At 40.0% G+C, this 12,683-nt stretch overlaps 1 protein-coding gene across 7 annotated transcripts in view; it reads right to left on the reverse strand.

The window, feature by feature from the left end:
- Positions 1 to 1,624: 1,624 nt before the first annotated feature.
- The window catches only part of LOC110529510 (ephrin type-A receptor 7), a 76,219-nt gene continuing 65,160 nt past the window's right edge, over positions 1,625 to 12,683 (reverse strand). For 4 of the 7 annotated variants that reach the window (XM_036984906.1, XM_036984905.1, XM_036984904.1 and 1 more), the window contains exons 11-17: positions 12,249 to 12,434; positions 10,625 to 10,686; positions 10,242 to 10,451; positions 9,768 to 9,983; positions 7,558 to 7,751; positions 5,831 to 5,986; positions 1,625 to 5,552 (exon numbers count right to left, since the gene is read on the reverse strand). In XM_036984906.1, coding sequence (XP_036840801.1) covers positions 5,438 to 5,552; positions 5,831 to 5,986; positions 7,558 to 7,751; positions 9,768 to 9,983; positions 10,242 to 10,451; positions 10,625 to 10,686; positions 12,249 to 12,434 — 1,139 coding nt within the window. In that variant the 3' untranslated portion in view covers positions 1,625 to 5,437. The remainder of the gene's footprint in view (positions 5,553 to 5,830; positions 5,987 to 7,557; positions 7,752 to 9,767; positions 9,984 to 10,241; positions 10,452 to 10,624; positions 10,687 to 12,248; positions 12,435 to 12,683) is intronic. The other 3 variants (XM_036984909.1, XM_036984908.1, XM_036984907.1) reach the window with 1 other exon arrangement.

The following is a 12,683-nucleotide window of genomic DNA, read 5'->3' on the forward strand; positions in this document are numbered from 1 at the left end:
ATGGTTTAGCTAAGCCTTCCCACTGGGCACACACTGGTTGAATCAACGTTGTTTCCACGTCATTTCAATAAAATTAAGTTGAACCAACGTGGAATAGATGTTGAATTGACTTCTGTCCCCAGTGGGTTACCATTCATCTGATTTCCATGTACAGCATACTGCCCAGCAGAACACAGCTGGCCATTGGATGATGAGCCCTCATTATTTAAAAGGGTCATGATTTTTTAACCTGTTGAGGCAGACTGGTATTATCCAATCCAGGCGAAGTGTATTCTTATATATTTCAACAATATCACTATTGACCTTGGTATTAGATGTGAATTGTATGAATAATGGCAAACTAGTGCTTCAGATTTTTGCAGAATTCCAAAATATAAATTATTTATTTCCCTTAATCCTCTATTGGCAGTCTTCCAGTTTTTCTCCCTCTCTGTCTGATGGTTGAGTTAAGTGCAGCATATCTGGGAGATATCAACGTTTCCTATTCAAACATTGAGAAAAGGGTTTTATAGAGAAGATAAGTATTGCAACGCCTCAAGCAACTGATTGAAAATAAAACCCAACTTTTACAGGAAAACTTGCAGAGCTTCTTTTCTATACCTGTTCTGTTGGAGTTCACATTTTCAATGTCAATACTATGTCCAATCAGCCTGCAGTCGTGAGAAAAAAACACGATAACATACAACCACCCTACCAATGGACCCTAAGCATAAATCTGCCAAACTAGGAACCATGAGGATGGAATAACACTCTCGTGTTGCTATTAAATCAGTCCAACTCTACTGTGTATATCAAAATACTCAAACATTTCTGTGTCCATGTCAGATGGCAGGACGATAAGCAGGCTGTAGTGTACTGTAGGGATTAGTGGTGACAGAGGAGTAGCCATAGAGCCTCTCCTACTCACCCAAAAATGCATGGATGGGGGCCAAACACCCCTAGAAATATACACTATGAATGCATCCCAAATTGCACCCTATTCCCTATATGGTACACAACTTTTGACCAGAGCCCTATGGGCACAGGTCGAAAGTAGTGCACTATAAAGGGAATAAGGTGCTATTTGGGGTGCAACCCTTAATAATGATTGCAGTCCATCAGCCCGTGGGACGAGATGTTGATACCATTCCAACTTAATAAAATAAATATTAGAATAACAGGAGATATAATCCTTATAAATCGATTAAAATTCCTTTGTATAAAATCCCTCAGGATGGAGCTTAATTAGATGTTTTGTGCAATGTTGGAGGTTTAGTAATGTCTTCTTAATGACACCATCCCAGCTATTGTTCTTCATATAGACTGTACCCTCCCATGTCACTCAGTCTCACACACACCCACACACACACACACACACACACACACACTCACACTCACACTCACTATCACAAAAACACAAACAGTCATGTATCACATTTGCTTAGATTGAATCAAAACTACTTCGATTGTATTCTTACTTTAACTTTCAAAGAACACGGATTAATGATTTACAAAATGGTGTGTGTTGATGAATATATTAAACTCTTTGAAACTGTTTAAAAGCAAAGGTTGTACCACGTTTACATGGAAATCCTTTATAATAGTAGCTATTTATGATGGAAAAGAATCCAATGAGAAACAAAAGATTTCTATAGAGATTGTATTATATTTCCAAAAATATATGTACAGTCTATTACAAAGGTTACAAAGCAAAAAAGAAATGTCCTATGTAACAGGAAATTGTCTAAGAAGTAATGATTTTAAAGTTCTGCTGTTTGGGGAAAATACTCTTGACCGATGAATACTCAATACTCTCATCACAGAAAAAAATAAATAATACATTGACAATTCATATAACTGTACATTAAACTAAAAGAGAAAATAAAAACAAAATACAATTCTAGATGGAAAACCTGTCTTTGGTCCTAAATGAGAAAGTCTGTACAACTGAAATCTTCTGGGTGACAATAATTATCTGCAAGTGAGATAGAAAAATATAGTGCATTTTCAATGTATTCAGAGCTCACTACAGAGTAATATGTGTAAAAAGACAACTATATAAATAAAAATGTACAGGTTTTACAATTAGAACATATACAAAGTTCCCCTCGGACCTCAGATCTTTCTGACACAATCAACAGTGCTGAACTCTTTGGAATCATCCAACACCTATGCATTGCAAAGGCGTGTCCACAATTTCCAACAGTTTGTCCAAAAGGTTTGAAAATAATAACCATTCTACTTTGTATTTAAAATGTGTTCTCATTCCTGAATCCAATCAACTCACCACACAAACTGCATTCAGCTTTGTTGAAACAGAACAACATCCCCATATATTCACTTGAACATCCTCAACAAGAAAACGGGTAAGAAACAAAGTAAAAGCGGAGAGAAACCATGAGGATGGAAGGTTGTGAAGGCCTGTGAAGGTCACAGATTATTTATATGGCAGATCGATTGTATCCAGGTCTTAATCTCAATTTGGCTCAAAATTGCTGTCTCTACAGGACCCCAGACTCAGAGAGAGAGGGAGGAGGGGGAGTGGGGGCCTCCACCTCCGGGGTGTGAAGGCCCCTAGGGGCCCGCTGTTGGAGATCAGAGCAGGGGAAAGTAGAGAGAGAGAGAGAGAGAGAGAGAGAGAAAGAGAGAGAGAGAGAAAGAGAGAGAGAGAGAGAGAGAGAGAGAGAGAGAGAGAGAGAGAGAGAGAGAAAGAGAGAGAGAGAGAGAGAGAGAGAGAGAGAGAGAGAGAGAGAGAGAGAGAGAGAGAGAGGGAGCCTGCTTGCCTTCCTGTGAACTGGGGAGTTTTGTGCTGACTGAATGACTTTACGCTGGTATTCAATTCAAAGGGCTGGCATGTTCCCAATTGCTGAGCTTTGCTGTATGGATAAAGAATGGGTCTGTCTGTGACATGGGGCCCAGAGCGGGCTGGGCATGGTCTGATTCCCTGGGTACCCCCCCACAGGTGTGAGTCCCTTTGGACCGAGCACAATGGAAATTAATCTAGGAAAAATAGACAAAGTCACTAATGGCTTTACAAAAACTAAGCTTGCAGCCATAGTCCATGATAGTGTTTCAAGGTTGGTTTTCTGAAGACCAATTCAATCTACAGGCATATTAAAAGGCGTCTTAAATAAACCATTGGGAAAAGCTGCAGCTTTGAAAATCTGAATCAATGATCAATCCATAAAGACAGCCTTGGATATAATTGCAATTGGAAATACCTATATTTTCTTTACTTTAAATGACAAAGAAATTAGTGAATCGACCATCAGAGTGCTGGAGACATATTCAACGTGATAACATTCATTTTGTTGTAGAAAGAGAAGACTGCAATGGCACCATTAGGTTGGCTCTTTAGCACATCTTTGCAGAGCCCATTCCTTATCTCTGTGCCGTGATTAACATGCGAAGGGCCAGGTAAGTTAAGGAAAAAAGCCTAGAAAACACTTTTATGCATGTTACATCACCCTGTTTGCCTGGAAAGGTTTGAACAGAGACACATTAATAAACATGTGGCTGGGACGCTATGTGATTTTCAGAGTATGAGCATCATAATAAGGAGTATTAGGATTTTCAATATATTATGATAATATTAGTTAGTGTAGGTACCTCACACCGAACTGAACGCCTGCAAATGCAGTGTGCTGCAATGGAAAAGATGATGTCATGACTAATATGTACGACTCTCCGCTGGTTGAATGTCATTTCACTCCACTGTAACAGTCATATATTCCAAACATACTCTGTGACATTGTTATTAAGTCATTAGCATGCCACGGTATACCATTTCGTAAGTGGCATTACTATTTCATTATTTGATAACTCGGTATTCCGGGGTACTGTACCAATCTATCGTCCCAGCCCTATAATCCAGGTCATCTTCAACAGGAAAAAGGTCAATACGTATTCCTTTTTCCTGTTGGTGACAGAACGTTTCCAAAGAATTTTCCCAGCACAACTGATATTAGTGTAAAACCTAGCACCTTAAAATCTCAGAGGACCATTTCCACCTGGGCTAATTATTGCTCTGTTCAATATTCTACCCTACACTGACTGTGTTAACCATCACTGTGCATGCACTTGATTTGATCTATTCAAGTTCAGGATGACAGGATACCACAAAGAAAAAAGGGAACTTGTCCATTCAACCCTACAAAAGACTGTCTCGGTGAATCGCAAAAAAACTTGCCATAGAAGTGCCGAAAAAGAATGGGAATACATTCGTTTTAAGGGACAATTACTTGTAGAACGAACATACACCGCCTTTCATAGATTCACCCTTGACAACTGTTTTCACCAAAATAGGAAACGAATACCATTTGCTGCAACAACAAATAATATGTTTGTTTAGGCATTTCAAACCCTTTGTGGTGGATCAAGTCTCTTTACGTTTCTTTCTATAGTGCTGTCTGCGGAAACGTTCAAATAAATAATTAAACAACAAAACATTTCAGATTGAAAGTATATTGGACAATAAGGTAAAATAATTCATGCGGTAAACATAAACATTGCCAATTTGATGCTTGATATTAGATATAAAAGTTGTGATCAATCTGAAATCGAATTGCCTTGTTGGTGTCATACTGTTTCGTAATTCCTACATACAAATTTGAAATGTTTTCATTATACAACGAGAGCATCTGTCTTCAGAAAAATTCATACAACAAGCCACTCTTACAAGCTTGAAAAAACCAAGTGAATACTACTATCCTTGAAGTCACTGATCTGAGGTGCAGGATGGATGCCATTTCCACTTCAAAAACATCAGGGAGAAAAAACACAACTCACTGCAAACAGTTAAAACAGGCAGTAGTGTCTCAAGACAAACTGGTCGAAATCATCTCCACCAAAATGTTCAGACACCATATTCATCCTCCCTGTCCTTTTGATGGGAACGTTTACCCTGTTGTCAAGTCCAAAATAAAAGGAGGAAAAAATTGTAACGCGAAAGAAAGATGTTAGATTACTTTACGTACCAGACCATATCACTGTGCCTTCTGAAACTAACAAAATGAACAAACTAGAATAAAAAATATATTTTTTAAACACTGCAAGGGAAAAAAGTTTTGGGGGGATTTCTTTTCTTTTTTAAGTGAAATCCATTTTCTTGGTGCCCTCCCCCCAAAAAATTCATTAGGTTAAAAGAACAAGGTAATATGGATAAAACTCCTTTTCCAAAGCTCCATCTCTATTTGCGGTTGAGTTTCTCAGAGCGGCATCATGTCCAGGGAGTATTCTCTCAATCTCTCCTTAGTACCCGTTCTAAAGAGGGGTTAAATCCTTTGCCAAGGAACAAAGGAATGATTTTAATTCCGATAACATCCGGAAAAACAGAGTCAGACACAGGAGACGACGTCACGTCACATGATTTGTTATGATTATCCTGGGAAGTTCTGCCCTAGCGCTGCTCTATATAGCTCTTTGCCCCCCTGTCCACAGGGGGCACTGTAGTCTATCATCACACCTGGATGCCCGTGCCGTGGAGATTTAGCATCTGGGCTCTCATAGTCTGTATGTTGCTCATGATCTTCTTCTGATGTCCCACTAAAGTGATCCCCAAGCTCATCACATCCCTGCAAGACAAGACAACCAATCATAAATCACAGCACTGTACCACAAAGATGCTCAAAACGTCTCATGATTTATAGCACTAGGTATTTCATTAAAGGAGAAATGGAAGATAAAAAAAATACATGTAAAACTCGACAGGCGTGTTCATGAATCAAAATGATTAAATTTAAATTCAGTTCGGGCATATCCAAGGATTTTGAATGAGAAAATAATTATAAAATAACTCTCCAGAACTGGCTATGGTGGCTTTGGCATCCACAAGTGTTTTAAAGTTCATTACTCGATTGACATCCTGGCCACAGATTCCAGTGAGCTGTAGCCTTCGGCGGTGAAGTTGTCTTTGTATCTCTCCATCTTGATGGCCTCCAGCCACTCCCCCACCGAGCGGAACGTCGTGAAGTCTGGTGTGCTCTGATCTAACAGGGGACTAATCGGTCTGTGGGATGAGCAAGACAAAGACATGAACATCTTATGCAAAAACATTCCCACAGAAAATACAAATTCAGCTGGAAACAAAACACAAAGACAGCCAAAGACATCCCGGGGTGCAGTAAATTGCAGGTGAAAAATAAATTAACACATTTTTTACACTTCAATATCAAATTCAAAAGTGACTATGCCATCTGATCCTCTTTTTCAGGCAAATATGTGTGCTAAGTAACTATCAAAAACCCTCAACATCAGTTGGATGGCAATTTTCGCTTCAAACCTCCACAATGGCCCCCAGAAACGGAAGAGTTTTTTTTTACATTTTCAGGGGGGTTACGTTCTCAATCTCACCCAGAGAGATTGTGTTCAGACTGTAAATATAATTAATTTGACAAATGTCACAGTGGGGTCCAGAGTTCCCACAGCACCTAAAAGTCCCAGGAACTCATTACAGCGATTGATTTAAAAGCCCTGCTATTGACCATAAAGCCATGGAAGCTGCTTTGGCTTATTGATTCTCAGGGATTTATCTTTCATCTGTGAACTCCTATGGATAAATCAACCATTGGATGCTCTGAATTGTCCACTAATGTAGTTCCATAGGAATGAAATATGAAGAAACAATACATACTTCCAGAGTCTTAAACAGATGGCGGATCTTAATTTGATCACTCTTTTGTTGCTGAGAATTTTCCTGCTCGGCAGGAAATCTAGATGAGCTTCGTGATTGACATAAATTCACTGAAAACGCACAGTTATATAAACAATATAGCACTCATCATGTAGCCTACTTTTGGCTGGCTAAAATTGTAGTATAAAACAAGAAGGCCAGCACACTTTTAAAGCTCCCAATTCACCTCTTTATTGACAACGTTTCCAGCCTAAGCACCAATCAAGCAACATTGTGAACTAAACACAGGATTATTTTGCTGTGACAATATACAGGTAACTGCCAGAAAATAAAGGAAACACCAACAGAAATGATCTTACTAGGGCATTGAAACAGCTTTAATACACCTTGGCATAGATTGTGTAAGTGTCTGGAACTCTATTGGGGGGGGATGTGACACCATTCTTCCATGAGAAATTCCATCATTTGGTGTTTTGTTGATGGTGGTGGAAAAAGCTGTTCCAGAATCTCCCATAAGTGTTCAATTGGGTTGAGATCTGGTGACTGAGACAGATATGGCATGCGGTCGTTTTCAAGCTCATCAAACCATTCAGTAACCACTCATGCCCTGTGGATCGGGGCATTGTCATCCTATGGGGGCATAGCAATGGTAGCCAAAATAATGTCTTGCCCAGCATTTTTATACATGACCCTAAGCATGATGGGATGTTAATTGCTTAATAAACTAAGGAATCACACCTGTGTGGAAGCACATGCTTTCAATTTATTTTGTATCCCTCATTTACTCAAGTGTTTCTATTATTTTGGCAGTTACCTGTAGGTCAAATTAAGATTCTACATCTGTAGCAAACATGGTCAAATCTAATGAATGAAGCTGAACATTCAATTTATTTCATTAGAGTTTTGTAGTGCTCAGTCATAGGGTTAATGAGACAAGCTTTCCTTACCTTGTGCATGTTCCCAAAGGGGTTTTTAAGGTATTGGGATTGCGAATCATCTTATCAAGGATGCCAACTATTTGATCAAATTTGGGTCGATCAGCCCTGTCTTTCTGCCAGCAGTCCAGCATTAGCTGGTGCAGGCCTGGAGGGCAGTCCATGGGAGCAGGGAGGCGGTACCCCTCCTCTATTGCCTTTATCACCTGGGAAAACCGAAACACAGGAGAGTCATTACCACCACATAAACACAAGTCACCACTTCCTACAGTTCATTACCATTTCATCCTCTAATCAAGATAAACAGGAAGTGTCCGTACATAAGTCTTTTGTGGTTCCCTATATACAGACGTGGTACATCGAGGGGAAACAAGCCAAACCGGATGTTCATCGCTCAGTGTCAGCATGTAAAGATGATGGTGAGACACAAGGACACAGAGTAGCAGGACCCAAATGAGGAGCTATTGAGAGTAGCAATAGTATGTCCCTGTATGGCACTGAGATTAGTCACTGGAAGAGCTGCTCCTGTCTGTTATAAAGAACCAATAGACATGATTGTAATTCATTTAGCCAACAGTGGCACTTTTTTCCTTTAGATGAATCATTTATACTGTTTGTCTCATCAATAGGGGGGCATCTGCATATCCTTAAAGCTACATATATTCTCACTGTGTCAATAGTTGAAAACCAAGTCCATTGAAAGTCTATGGCGTGAGAACATTTAACATTAGGGGCAATGGCAAACTTTGACTTGAGACTCAACAGTCTCTTCCTCTATTCTAGGATTTGTTTTCTGCAAATATTAATCTGTTATTCCTGTCAGGGCTATTCAAACAACACTGAACTACGGAAGGAAAAGTGTCGAAACACTGAAACTGTTGAGGAAATGTAAATATTTCTCTTTGTGTATCCCAGAGGAGCTGTTTGCCAACATCTTGACAGAGGAACTGAAATCCCTGACATTGATGCCTGTCAAGCACTAAAATGGCTAATCATGTTTAGTATTTCTACCAGCTGATTGTTCAATCAGCAGGCTTCCCATTAGGAGGAGTTGAGAGTAATATAATCCTTTTTAGTTTTTTCTGCTGAGGAGAAGAATGCTTGTCCTACTGGATTATATAATCTTTAACTTTGCCAAGGGAGACAACTAACACTGGAGCATCTCCCAGACTAGTATTCGCAAACATTGGTGGATTTTGGGCTCCTGAGTGGCGCAGCAGTCTAAGGCACTGCATCTCAGTGCTAGATGCGTAACTAGAGACCCTGGTTTGATCCCAGGCTGTATCACAACCGGCCGTGATCGGGAGTCCCATAGGGCGACTCACATTTGGCCCAGCATCGTCGGGGTTAGGGGAGGGTTGGGCCGGGGTAGGCCGTCATTGTAAAATCATGATTTGTTCTTAGCCTAGTTAAATAAAGGTTAAATAAAAAATGTAAAAATGTTACTACTTATAGATGTAGTATCTTAATTTGATCACTCTCATTCGTTCCTGAGAATGTTCCTGTTCCTGTAAACTTGTAGTGTATTCTAAAAAGGCTTCTAAAGTTTATTTCCACCTTAAAATATCAGACTTGTTTTGCCCTAACAAAAAATGTATCAACCCCTACAAAAAAATATCCATGAATTCTAATACACATAATAATTCACATTTTCAGTTGCTACAAAATTAGATTAAATTAAGATCCTACATCTGTAGGTATCATCGTTACTGGTGTTTGAATTGGCGGCCAAACTCCTCTAAAGCCACTTTTCCGATCAGCATGATGAACAGCTATGCAATGTTCATCTGTTCCAATTTAGCTGAAACAAAGCAATGACTGCAGTTCAAACTAAAGGCTCTACATGACTAAGTAAATAGCTCTGGAATTATTGAACTCAGCTAATGGCAAATTTGGTTTTCATTATCCTAACTCATTATAAAGGTTAAAAGCCGTTTTGAAGTCAGAAAATTATTTGTATGCTGGGTAGCTACTCTTTTTCTTTATATTATCATATATACATTTTATGAATATCAATCTCTGATTAAAACGGAATCAATTAAAACCTAACAATACACCTCATTTAACTCTGAATAGTAATTGTGGCCCATGTTTAAATCATTTATAAGAATTCTGTTAATTCTGTTAACCCCTGGGCAATATGGTAGCTAGTCCCTGAGCTACATGTGAAACCTGACATGACATTTGGTGTATAATTGACTTTATGTAAGAGAGCAACTCACATCTTGATTGGACATGTCCCAGTAAGGCCGTTCCCCATAGGACATGACTTCCCACATGACAATGCCATAACTCCACACATCACTAGCGGAAGTGAATTTACGGTACTGGATGGCTTCCATTGCTGTCCATCGAACAGGTATCTTTCCACCCTGTTCAGTAAAATGCAGGTCAATGGCTGGACTAAAGATCACATTCATTATATCCTGCATCTTCCCCTAAAACATAAATTAAAATAGAGTTATAACTCTGCACACAGGGTCAGCAAAACTTGAAAACTTTCAAAGCAAAAACTCTACCACATAGACTGCATGCTTTGCATATTGAATAGCTAGCTAGCACAGGCATGCATGGGCATGCATCCATATTTTATACTACATTTTCATGCATTGGCTGTTGGCTGGATTTGAGTATTCAGAGAGAGCGCAAGGTGTCTAGGAAGGGAAAGTAATACGGGGCTGGCTTAATTGACTCACCGTTGTTGTGTAGACAGCCTCGGGATCATCGTCGATCACTCTTGACAGGCCGAAGTCAGATACTTTACATACGAGATTGCTGTTGACAAGGATGTTTCGTGCAGCCAGATCTCGATGGACATATCCCATGTCAGAGAGATATCTCATCCCCGCTGCTATGCCCCGCAGCATTCCCACTAACTGGATCACTGTGAACTGACCATCGTGTTTCTGTACACAACAGAGGACAACCGTCAGCTAATCAAGATCCAGTGAGATCCAGGTCACAAAGCTATTGCAGTGCTTTTATTCATAGAATAAGAAGCTCTTATTGGGAACATGTTGTATTATACATGTATAACTGGTAAGGGATTTGCCATTTGAATGCATTGAAAGGTTCTCACCCTGAGGAAAGCATCTAATGAGCCGTTTTCCATATATTCAATCACAATCATCACCGGTTTTCCTGAAAACAAAGGTGACACTTTCCGTTAATTGACTCATAAATATGGCTTGCAAGTGTTTATTAATGACGGCCTGCTAAAAATACATTTCCGCCTCAGTGTTATTTTGAGCCGTTTGTTTGTAATTAAGTGTTAACATCTGCCCCTTATATTAGGCTGTCTAAATTAGAAAAAATAAAACAGGGAGCAAGGCTAATTCAATCAGATACTTCTCAATGTCATTCCTCTTGACTGGAGCACTTTCACATTGTACAGCTAGCAAAATATGTTGTAAAATGTTCCTCTCATGTCTTCCTCTCGCAGTTGGTCTGGCAACTTAACCTTTTCACACATTCACGTGATTCACAAAATGTACAAAACATTAGAAAAACCTTCCTAATATGTGAGTTGCACTCCCTTTCACCCTCAGAACAGCCTCAATTAGTCGGGGCATGGACACTACAAGGTGTTGTTAGCAATTGATGTTATTCTTCAATAACACAAACTCCAAAGCAAATCAGGGGGAGAAAAATAGGTTTATTTGAGGACAAATCAAGATGTTATGCTGGGAGGTAGATGTTTAGTCTCCCCTGTCCTCAGCTTTTCTCCACCGAACAAAGGAACAGGATGCCATTTATAACCCCCCACCCTAGCCTGGGGTTGACCAATCAGAAAGTCCTTGCAGTACGACTGGGCCAATGGCCAAATAACAAGTATCCTGCTCCCGACTCAATGTCTAGAACGTAGCACACGTAGCAAATGTAGCTCTGAGTTCAGGACTGACATTCCACAGATTCTAAACAGCTGTTGAACTGAAGACCAACTATTTACATCGACAATTCCCTATTGACCATTAGTACTATATTTAGTTTATTACTCTCGTCCTCTCATCCTCTAGGATGTGTATTTATCTTCAAAATATTCTTATAGTGTCGAAAGCGTTCTACAGGGATGCTGGCCAATGTAGACTAATGCTTCCCACAGTTGTGGCAAGTTGGCAGGATGTCCTTTTGGTGGTGGACCATTCTTGATACACACGGGAAACTGCAGGCTTGCAGTTCTTGACACAAGCCCGTGCGCCTGGCACCTACTACCATAACCCGTTCAAAGGCACTAAAATGTTTTGTCTTTCTCATTCACCCTCTGAATGGCACACACACAATCCATGTCTCAATTGTCTCAAGGCTTAAAAATCCTTATTTAACCTATCTCCTCCCCTTCATCTATACTGATTGAATTGGATTTAACAGGTGACATCAATAAGGGATCATAGGTTTCACCTGGACAGTCTATGTCATGGAAAGAGCAGGTGTTCCTAATGTTTTGTACATTCCGTTTATAATGACTGTAGCAATTTAACACTTGAAATGCAAGCTAAAAACAAGAAATATTGACATTTTCTGTGACCTTAAAGCATGGTCTTTGAGTGCATTTGCTCTAATTCCTTGCTAGAGCTTTAGTCATGTGTGTGCGTGTGCGTGTGTGTATGCGTGTGTGTGTGTGTGTGTGTGTGTGTGTGTGTGTGTGTGTGTGTGTGTGTGTGTGTGTGTGTGTGTGTGTGCATGTAAGAGAATGCAGTCCTTACCTCTGGTCACCACTCCCTCCAGATGGACAACATTGGGATGGTCAAACTGGCCCATAATGCTGGCCTCACAAAGGAAGTCTCTCCTCTGTTTCTCAGAGTAGCCCACCTTCAAGGTTTTAATGGCCACTGATGTGTCCCGTTTCCCTGGGAGCTTCATCCGTCCACTACACACCTCCCCAAACTCTCCTGTGAGACAGACAGAGACATAACCTGTCATGACCCTTTAGAAAAACTTGCATTTCATGTTTTGACAAAGCGCTTAGTGTGTTTTCAGACAAAACAGCTGCGCTGCAGGACAAAACAAATTGGAGTAGGACATCTTGTTCTGCTCTGGGGAGTGTAGCAGAGACACATAATAAGACAAGCTGTGGATATATAGATACTCTCATTGACTGCATCTCTAAAACTATTGTGGCAGCAATTTATCAGCTGTGA

Source organism: Oncorhynchus mykiss, chromosome 8, assembly GCF_013265735.2.
Source record: "Oncorhynchus mykiss isolate Arlee chromosome 8, USDA_OmykA_1.1, whole genome shotgun sequence".
Lineage (NCBI taxonomy): Eukaryota > Metazoa > Chordata > Actinopteri > Salmoniformes > Salmonidae > Oncorhynchus > Oncorhynchus mykiss.